Source organism: Phalaenopsis equestris, unplaced genomic scaffold, assembly GCF_001263595.1.
Source record: "Phalaenopsis equestris unplaced genomic scaffold, ASM126359v1 Scaffold000787, whole genome shotgun sequence".
NCBI classification, from domain to species: domain Eukaryota; kingdom Viridiplantae; phylum Streptophyta; class Magnoliopsida; order Asparagales; family Orchidaceae; genus Phalaenopsis; species Phalaenopsis equestris.
In genome coordinates, this window is record NW_018165227.1 from 695,363 (window position 1) to 706,782 (window position 11,420).

Consider the following 11,420-nt stretch of genomic DNA (forward strand, 5'->3'; position numbering starts at 1 on the left):
TGGGCTAGGGTTTCAGGCACATGCCTCCGACACCCACCCCTCCACCAGCGCATCCAGGGTATCTACTTCTACCGCATAGGAGGAGGAAGTTTGTAGGTGGGTTGTTGCATTTGCCACTGATATGGAAAACGAATTCGCAGCCCAAATCAGCCATATGAGGTTGGAATTGGAGGCCAATTGAAGGTCGAATTAGATGCATTCCAGCATCGGGTGAAGTGGTGGGGGAAAGAATCCAACGACAGATGCTATCGAGAATGAGGAGAATGATGATGAGGAGGAGACATAATGATTAGCTATGGTTATTTTTTATTTGTACATAATTTTTCAAACATTCGAGCAAAAATATTTTGTATTCAACAGTTATGTATATTTAATTAAATGCATTTTTTTAATTATCTGTTCGATTGGACAATTTATTATTGCAATTTTAGTCTGGCAAATATTTGGATTGGTTAAACGTGTTGTAGTTATCGCTTTTTTTTTGGTCGATTGCAAGTGTAGAAATCATAACTATGAAATAGGAGAATTATTTATTTTTTGATATTACAGGTTTTCGATGGCTTTCCATCTGACTTTCAACGATATATTGAGCAATTGTGGTACAATCCGATAGTAAAAGTCATCGGTTTTAATACCAACACATAACAGACTCATATTCGACGACTTTAACCGCAACAAAAAATTGACAAATTATCCAGTTTACCGACAGTTACCTGTTCGGTTATAATACTGCACATGCCCAATGGATAACCGATGACATTGACTGCAACAAAAAATTGATAATTGTTACCCGATGCTAAAGCAACTACTATATTCGACGGTTATAGCCACTGGTAATCACTTGCCGAAAAAAGCTGATGGCTTACCCCCATTTTCAAATTCATCATAAAGTGATGATCATAGCATGTTGGAAGTCCATTGGCACATAAAAGTCGTCGGAAACTCTTTTAGTTTTCAAATTACTGGGAAGAATTTTTGCTACACCCTAAAAACTGCCGACAAATCATTGGAGTGATGGCTTACCCCCATTTTCAAATTCATCATAAAGCAATGATCATAGCATGTTGGAAGTTCATCGGCACATAAAAGTTGTGGGAAACTCTGTTGGTTTTCTAATTGCTCATAAGAATTTTTGCTACGCCCTTGAAACTGCCGACAAATCATTGGAAATTGGAGAATCATTAACCGGTAATTTATTTGTTTTAACAGATGATATTTGATGATCATAAATAAGCTAAATGAATCATTAAAATAATTAAAAAAAATCACCATAATAATCATAAAATTAATTATGACCATTTGACAAGCTTAAAGTGGATCAAGAAGCCATCAAATAATAAAATATCTAAAAGGAAGTAGCATTGCTGAAGATTCATTGGTAAGATGTTTGACTGTGGATTAAATAAGAGGAATTCCACTTTCAATTTTAACTGAAAGATGGACTAAACAATCCTCTTATCATCCTAAAATTGCAACTGAAATTTCTTACAGAATACTCGCAGAGCTCAAGAAAGAATTATTTTCTTAAATGTAGTGTTTAATCAACGATATACCAAAGACCAATTTCATTTAAAATAGAGTACAAAACACCAACATAAAAGTAGTATTATTTACGAAGTAATTTACATTGATTGTCTTTCATAATATGTTCTTGCAGAGACTAATATACCACAGAACATGAACACCATGTTGAAAAGTACTGACATTATAAATCATACCCAATCCCATACTCCTGAAGCATAGAATCAGCCTGAAGAGCCAAAGCCAAATCTGACAAACTTGGCAAGGATTTCTCATCAAGTCCAATGCTTCCCCACCAATTTATCTCCTCTTCAAAATTCAATTCTCTAAAACTATCAATGCCACTAAAAATTTGACTTTCTGTACCACGAAACAAGTTTCCATGTAAGGAATTATTTATATTAGTTTGCTCTCTTGGTTCCTTGGCTTGTTGGGAAAGCTTCAATGGATGCATAGTAGTTGTGGATTGCATGTGAAGTTGTAGCATTTCAAGGGAAGATGTAGTTAGGGTTTTTGAGGATCCATTAGGGTTAGGGTTAGTATTACAAACCTTCTCGTTCGAGTGATGGAGGAGATGGGATGTGGATGACATGTATCTTTGCCAGTCAAGGAGCTTCTTTTTTAGTCTGGTATTCCAATAGTTTTTTATGTCGTTATCTGTTCTTCCTGGGAGCTGACTTGCTATAATTGACCACCTATATGAACATGTATAGAATTTTTTGTAGTGTAAAGATTGCATAAGAATTTTACTTTATAAGTTATTAGAATGAAAAAGAAAATATTGAGTACTAGGTTTTGATAAGATATGTACCTGCTTCCAATGGTTATGAAGAGATTGCAAATGATTTGATCTTCTTCTTCTGAGAAGCCCCCATGTTTGATATTTGGCCTTAGATAGTTCAGCCATCTCAGCCTACAACTCTTACCACATCGTTTTAGACCTAAAATAATCATCAATATATATGTCTAGTAATTTGATTAAGTGGTGGAAGGATAAAGTACTAGATAGTTTTATTTTTACAATGTTCCATGTTCCTGAGATTGGATTTTAATAGAAGTTAGTGCTATGAAAAACCAACAAAGGGCATTCTATTTTTCCTAGTCAATTCAGAATGAACTATTTCCTTTTGACTAAACTTCAATCATTTAAAAGCTATAGAAAAATTTCACCATTAATTTGCTCGGAGTGTTTCAAAATTTTACCTGCAGAATTGCTCATCAATAATTATACAAGCAAAACATATGAATTTTTTACGACTCCTTTCAATAATTATACAAGCAAAACATATGAATTTTTTATGACTCCTTTAAAATTAAATACGACTCCTTTAAAATTACATGAAGTTATGAAGAAACTTTCATTAATTATTGTGTTTAATTTGCAATTCATTAGCTTGAATTATGAAAGTTTATTGTATTTATTGTGGGGCATTATTTCATGTAATTCATTAATGAAAGTTTAATTTGAAATTCATTTTTATCTTGAAAACACAATAAGGAATGTATAGGGAGAAACAAAAATTGAAGAGCAAAATGATACCAATCTTTTGAGGGAGAGCAATCCAGTTGCCACCAGTTCCCTGTTCTTCGATGTAGGACTTGAGCTTTGCATCTTCCTCAGGAGACCAAGGACCCTTTTTCACCTTGGCCTTATCACAGCAAGGAGCTCTGCCCATCTCTCTCTGTCTCTCACTCACTCTAAGAGACAAAGCTGTTTGAAGTTTTTGAGCTTAATTATTGCTTTGAACTCCAAATAATGGAGAAGAAGATGTGAGTAGCGCAGAGCTTTATAGGGATTGAAAGGCACCCGGAGAAAAAGAAGGAAGATGTGATGTGATGTGATGCATGAGCTCGGACAAAGTTGTTGTTCAGCGAATTTTTGGTATTTCATAGGACCCCACTACCTTTGTGTCTCTCCTTTCTCCATGTAATACAATCACGTGCTCTGGACGCAAACCGGCGCATGGCCGCCTTTATTTCTTAGCCATGTTAACTTCAATAAAAAACGTAGGTAAAACAAAAGTCCACAATGAAGGTTTCATCTGTGTGTGTGTGTGTGTGTGTTGGTTGAGCATCGGCTTTGTCCGTCACGTTTAATAGCATCTGGCCATTCAATATACAAAATCTCCCTCTCCGCCGGCAAGAGGATATTCATATGCTTCCTATTATTACGCTCCATCCATATGAACCATTAACAAACAGAAGGCATCAAACCTTGCAAATGAATTTTATTGGTGTGCCCAATCCAATTAGCCAAACTTTGCTCAAGAGAATTATACCCAACAATAGGAATAAGAATATTAACGTAATTAACGTTTCAATCCAAACACTAGAAGCATGCCTGAACATAAAAAAGAGATGCAGAAAAAGATTTCTCCTTTTGTCTACAAAGCAAGCAAATGATGTAAAAAGAAGCCCTTTTAGTTTTAATATGTCATCCGCCGGTGGGAATTTAAATTTGAGCCTCCAATTAAAGAAAGCTTGCGGTTGTTTGTGTAAAGTATTCCAGATATTGACAATACCTTTAACCACTTCAAAATTATAAATTTGTTATGAAATGCACTTAGAAATAAAAAACCTCTTTTTTGCTTTGCCCAAGCATGATCTTTTTCTCCTATATAAAATTGTATTTTAGATATGATTTTCATCCAATCGTTGCCCACCAGGTTTTGGAGTTTATATTTGTTCCACTCATCCCTGCTCCAAAAAGCCGCCACCTTAGTTTTTAAATTGTTATGTAACCAAAATTTAGTATGTAAACGACACCACAAGGTCCAATCATCAAGTCAAAAACTTAATATTACATTTAACCAGCTTCCTAACAAGCATCAACTCCGCTTTGCCTCTAATTTTTATTATTTCTTTCCACAAAATTGAGTCTCCAAATCTAGGCTTGGCCAAAAGAGGATTTTTATTGTAAAGATAATTTCTTTTCATGAAAAGAGCCCATAGATTAGATTGAGCACAAAATCTTAACCAAAGTTTACAATCATTCACTTCCATTATATGCTTGAAAGATTTGTAACCCATACTGTTGGCATGCTTAGGTTAGCATAACTTATCCTAAGAAACCCAATCTATGCCCTACCATGGCTAACCAAAGTTTACAATCATTCTCTCCAAAATTTAAACTGGCGCCTAAGCGCCAAAATATAGAGAAGACGGCACCTAGGTGCCAGATTGCGGCGCCTAGACGCTCGAGATGGTTCTTTTCACAAATGCAATGAATTTGGATGGATATTGAAGAGGTGCACATGGAAACTCTTGGGAAATGCATCCCTACATTATAAATGAGTGTGTTTATGTCAGGAAAAGTGGTGTGTTGTTTGTAAAGGTGTGGGGTGTGAGTTCTAAGTTGGTGAAGAGTGTTGCAAGTGTCTTTAAGAGTTGTAAGAGGAGAGAGAAAGTGAGGAATTCTTCTTCCTTACATTTCTAAGAGAGATTTGAGTGTTATTGTAAAGAGAGAAAGAGATTCAAAGGAACTTCAAGGGATTTGCTTGGGGAAGAGATCGAACTAAGTTGATTTGCTTTTCTTTCTTATTTTGTAAACTTATTTTTATATATAAAATTCATGTTTTCTTGTATCTTTCTGAATTTTGAGTAGGTTTCTTTGTTCTTCTCCCTACAAAGAGAAATGGTCATGTGAAGAATCAAGATTGTTGTGTATTATTTTAATTTTATATTTGTTATGATTTAAACTCCGAACTTCATTTACTTTTCAATCTAGCAAATTGAATTGTTAAAATTTATAGTGAAGCATATGATCCGAAAGGGCTGTGCTTTCCACCAAAAAGTAAGAATCACATTCGATTTCATGGATGAGAATGTAGTCTATGTCGTTAGGTGCAAATAAATAGAGAAATATTCATTGATGGGAGTAGAATTGAATATTTTAGGGTAACAAACTAAAATCTCCAATTTTTTCCAGAAGTTTGGAAACTAAAGCAAGATGTTAGCCCTAAGGTGAGGGGAACGTGGGAACTTTAGAGTGAGAGATGTTAGCCCTCAGGTGAGGGGAACGTGGGAACTTTAGAGTGAGAGCAAATTTCTTCCCAGCCTATCCACTGATTTAAGGCCTAAACATTGGATTAGCCAATGTTTTTTTATCGCTTGTAAGAAGTTTAAATAATATAATTGCTCATATTTGGCACAATACAGTTTTATTCAATTTAATGATTCACTGACTATAACCTCGTTGTAAGGGGAAGGATGCATTTATAAATTTAAACACTTCGTCACAAAACCTAGTTTAGTTTTAGTAAATTTAGCTTTGAAGTTTAGAGATTAGTGTAGTAAACTTAGTTTCTTTAGTGGCATTAAACAAATTTCAACCTATTTTCCTACTTGAGTTTTCTATAGTTCAAAAATCGTGCTTTTGTTTGATTTTTCAAACAAATTTTTACCTTCTTTGTGGGATCAATACTTAAGACTCCAATAGAGTTTTTTATTACTTGAGCAATATGTATACTTGCGTTTGCAACCCAATGATGATTTGAAATTGAACATACACCTTAATTCACTAGGAGTGGCAGCTTTAGATATTTTATAGGATAAAACTTATTATACTAAAGTAAATTTTATTGTGGTTAAATTGCATATTTTTTAGTATAGATCTCTTGTGTGTTGTGGTGTTGAAAAACATTTATAATGAATAACAAAAACCCACATCAAATTTCTGATGCCATTGTCGGGGAGACTACGGTAAATTTCTTAAGAGATTTATTTGAATTATAAATTTTATTTAAAAGAAACAACAAAATAATATAAAAAAAAAGAAAACAACAAAAATATTTTCATGCTTGTGTGAGTGCTTATCTTTACAAAGTTTACTTGTGTTTGTGTATGCAAAGATTAAGATATGAAGGATTAGTACCTTACGATTCAAAATTAGAACAAATTATAAAAAAATTTTGAAAACAAAAAGAACTTAACAACAAAAAGAACTTAACAAAATGGCAACAATTTAAATAACCAATGTATGGAAAATGAACATCAATAGAGACAATTAAGAGACTATGCTAACTCTATAGTAGATGAAATTCACTTGACTATACAAACTTCTGCTGTAGCTACTAATTCATTTGAGCTTAAACCTACTATTATCAAAATGGTATAAAATAATCAGTTTGGGAGAACACCATCTGAAGATTCAAATTTATATCTTGCTTGTTTTCTATAAATTTATGCAACATTTAAATATGATGGAGTGTTGAATGACGCTGTCAGACTTAGAATTTTTCCTTTTTTATAAAGGGACAAAGCTAAGATGTGGTTAAACTCTTTAGCAATTGGATCAATCAGAACTTGGAGAGAATTATCTCAAAAATTTTGGCTAAATATTTCCCATAATGAAAAATTGCTAAGCTTAGAAATGATATTACATCTTTTGTGAGTTTGAAAGGGAATCAACATATGAAGCATGGGAACGATTTAAAGATCTACTAAGGAAGTGTCCACACCATTCTTTACTAGAGTGGTTAATAATAAAAGCATTTTATAATGGATTAGTGGGATATCTTAGATCTATTATTGACACTTAATGTCAAAACCATTTGATGAAGCATATTCGTTAATTGAAGAGATGACTACTAACAATTTTCAATGGCCCTCTGAAAGAGTAAATCTAAAAAAGTAGTCAGTGTTCATGACTCTGGTGCAATTTCTATTTTGGCTTCTCAAATCTTTGCAATATCAAAGAAGCTGGATCAAATAAGAATGAATATATCTCAAACACCACCAGTGGTTGAGGAAAACTCATGCGGACAAATGATAAATTCTCAATGATCATATGAAACTTTGAATGCAATAAATAATCAACCTAATAATCCCTATTCTAATTATTACAATCTTGGTTGGAAAAATTACCCTAATTAAGTTAAAATAATAATAACTCTAATAGTGTAAATCAACAATGGGGAAACAATCAAGCGAATCTTTTGGGAAATGTAAACAATCAAGGAAATACTAACTATAAACCTTATTATCCTCCCAGTTTTAATAACAATTTATAATTCAAGGAGAAGAAATTGTCTATGGAAGAATTGGTATTACAAATAAGTAATTAATTACAAAGTCAACGAGCGACAAATAGAAACCTTGAGAATCAATTGGGATATATTGCTACTACACTTAGCAGTAGGCCTCAAGGAACTCTTCCTAGCAATGTTAAGATTAATCTTAAAGACCAGAATTAGAGAAAATTAAAGTTATACAACTAAGAAGGGGAAGAGAAGTGAAAACAATAGTTCAAAAAGAGAGTGAAGTTAAGAACGAAGGGGTGGAATTGAAAAATATGAGGAAGATATTCATCATGATTCAGAATATTCTATTAAATCAATGAAAATTATTATTGAAGAACTACCACATTCATTTCCTCAAAGATTGAGACAACAAAGATTGGATAAATAATTCTCAAAATTTTTAGAAATATTTAATAAATTAACCATAAACATTCCATTTGTTGAAGCATTGGAACAAATATCAAGTTATGTAAAGTTTATGAATGATAAACTTAATAAAAAAAGAAACTTTACAGTTAATGAGACAGTTGCACTTACTGAAAAGTGTAGCGCTAAAATTAAAAAAAAAAGCTTTCTGAAAACTTAAAGATCCTGGTAGTTTTAGTATTCCTTGTGCTATTGGCGAAAGATTTTTTGTAAAAATTTTATGTGATTTGAGAGCCAGTATTAATCTTATGTTTTATCTATTTGCAGAAGTTTAGTATTAAGAGATATTTCTCCTACTACAGTAACCCTTCAATTAGCTGATTGATCGATCTCCTATCCTAAAGAAGTTGTAGAAAAAGTTTTGGTAAATGTAGATAAATTTATCTTTCCTATGAACTTCATTGTGTTAGATATGAAGGAAGATAAAAAAAATTTCAATCATTTTAGGGAGACCTTTTCGTGCAACTGGAAGAGCTGTGATAGATGTTAAAAAGTGTGAGTTAACCATGAGAGTCAATGACCAAAAAGTTACATTTAATATATCAAAATCTATGAAATACCCAACAAAAGGAAAAGATTATGAATGCTTTAGGATGGAAATTTGTGATTATTTGAGTAATGAACATTTTACAAAAAGTTTTGAAGAGAAAATGGAACAAGAAGATTTTAATTATATATATAAAAAGCAAATTATATATAAATAAATATTTTTTGGCAATCTTTTGGAGTAAAAATAATTGGTTAATTACGGGTCGGGTCAATCCACCAAATAAAACATAAATAAATTATATATTATTAAGATACTAATTAATATATTAAGAGGGAAAATTTTTATTAGAAATCATTGTATGATCTCCTTATAAAGTTTTAATTTGACCCTCTTTCTACAATTATGCCTTGTGATGGCTAATATTTTACCACAAATAAAATGACACAAAAAATAATGATCTAATGAAGCACGATTTTTTATTTAATTTTTAAATCTTAAGTCCTCTTATTACATTAATTTATGTAATAAACTCTCAAATAATCTATACTCATTTTTAGTAAACTTATAGTTGCATGAGTCATGAATCCATGAGAATTATTTATGGATACCTAGAAAAAAATAATTTTGACTTAAAGTTCAAACTAGCTTAAATTAAAAACTTATAAGTATAAAAATTTATGAAACCTAAGAATCAAGTGTTCTCTCTGATGTTTACATACTTATAATCAAAATATGCATCACATTCAGAAAAACTATTGAGCCCAACTCAATTAAGATTTTATAAGGTACTAGGGTATTTTAAAATTTTAAATTATCAGAAAGGATAGATAAGTCCAAACATTGATAAAATCTTGAAAAATTGCATAACTAGATTGAATAATCCAAAATCTAAAAATAAGGCCTTCTTATACACATTGATCACAATAAAAACAAAGTGAAAAATTCAATCAGACTTGCAAAATGTTAGAGGTTGACCTTTAGTATACAATGTCAGTCATTGCAAATAATTTGAACATTCATACTCTATAATAATGTTGATTTCAATTATCATTGGTACTAAGGTCTGCCACTTACAAATGATAATGTTCACAATTGTAGATCCACAACTTACTCCATTGTCATCAAACTATAATACTCACCAAATTTTTTAATGCACTGATTTGTGATCAAGACTAACAACCTTTATCACAATCAATCTTCATATCCATTGGGCTATCACTTAACATCATCAAGAACATTTACACCTATCGCCACTTATAAAGCCAACACTCACCATCACTAATAAAGTTGATACAGATCATCACCAACATGTTAAATGCTATCATTTATAACAATGTAGCGAAAATTTCACTTAAAATAAATTCCTCTATATAGTTTTGACATTAAGCCACTAATTATTTGTTACTTGCACTTGTGACATTAAAATGTTCAAAGAGCTCATAATTTAATTATGGTTTTAAATATAGTAGAAACATATCATCAATGTTAAGGGTGAAGAAGATTTTCATATAGATAAATTGTGCATTGAATGAGTCATGGGAATTGAACTTGTATAAGATCAACTCAGTTTTGAAAATAATTGAACTTTGTGCTTTGGCACTCACCATTTCAAACTAAGAAACAAATCCTTACACAAGCCTGATCCAGCACACTAGTGGGACATAAATGCATGCACAAAATGAGAATTAGTAGTTCGGACCAACTCGTGCACCATGTTTTTATGTGGGCTTAAATGAAACTTTGTAGCCCAAAATTGACAAGGAAAATGTAATTTGGTTTTGTAGGGCAAGCCAATTTAGTAATTTGTGTTCAGTGTTGCCAAAACCAAATATTTGTTTTTGTTGGTCTATTGAAGAGATTGAGTCTATTTGAGTTGCACATGTGAGCTTCCACTTGCAATATATTATGACAAATGGGGAATCAAGTTATTCTAACCACCGCCGGAAATTTAAAAATTTTCTCCTCATTGATGTATTTTCTTACCCAATACTTAAAAAAAAATTAGGCAATTGATGATTTTGCCTACCCTAGAGAGTAATGTCGGTTCCGCCTACCGTTATGCACATGGCGTGGTAGGATCCACATCATCATCCGGACATACAGACTACAGAACATAATATTTTCTCTCACTTATGCACTTCTGATGTAGCGTTTGGACTTGCAAAATGTTAGAGGTTGACCTTTAGTATACAATGTCAGTCATTGCAAATAATTTGAACATTCATACTCTATAATAATGTTGATTTCAATTATCATTGGTACTAAGGTCTGCCACTTACAAATGATAATGTTCACAATTGTAGATCCACAACTTACTCCATTGTCATCAAACTATAATACTCACCAAATTTTTTAATGCACTGATTTGTGATCAAGACTAACAACCTTTATCACAATCAATCTTCATATCCATTGGGCTATCACTTAACATCATCAAGAACATTTACACCTATCGCCACTTATAAAGCCAACACTCACCATCACTAATAAAGTTGATACAGATCATCACCAACATGTTAAATGCTATCATTTATAACAATGTAGCGAAAATTTCACTTAAAATAAATTCCTCTATATAGTTTTGACATTAAGCCACTAATTATTTGTTACTTGCACTTGTGACATTAAAATGTTCAAAGAGCTCATAATTTAATTATGGTTTTAAATATAGTAGAAACATATCATCAATGTTAAGGGTGAAGAAGATTTTCATATAGATAAATTGTGCATTGAATGAGTCATGGGAATTGAACTTGTATAAGATCAACTCAGTTTTGAAAATAATTGAACTTTGTGCTTTGGCACTCACCATTTCAAACTAAGAAACAAATCCTTACACAAGCCTGATCCAGCACACTAGTGGGACATAAATGCATGCACAAAATGAGAATTAGTAGTTCGGACCAACTCGTGCACCATGTTTTTATGTGGGCTTAAATGAAACTTTGTAGCCCAAAATTGAC

The 11,420-nt window shown here is 32.2% G+C and overlaps 1 protein-coding gene across 1 annotated transcript; it reads right to left on the reverse strand.

Annotated features, from left to right (window-relative positions):
- Positions 1-1,639: 1,639 nt before the first annotated feature.
- Positions 1,640-3,255, reverse strand: LOC110031205 (transcription factor MYB36-like). The gene is made up of 3 exons (XM_020734291.1): positions 3,062-3,255; positions 2,333-2,462; positions 1,640-2,216 (listed from the first exon to the last, which is right to left on the reverse strand). Exons 1-3 carry the CDS (start codon positions 3,195-3,197, stop codon positions 1,706-1,708), a joined length of 777 nt encoding a protein of 258 aa, XP_020589950.1. The 5' UTR covers positions 3,198-3,255; the 3' UTR covers positions 1,640-1,705.
- Between the last annotated feature and the right edge of the window lie 8,165 nt (positions 3,256-11,420).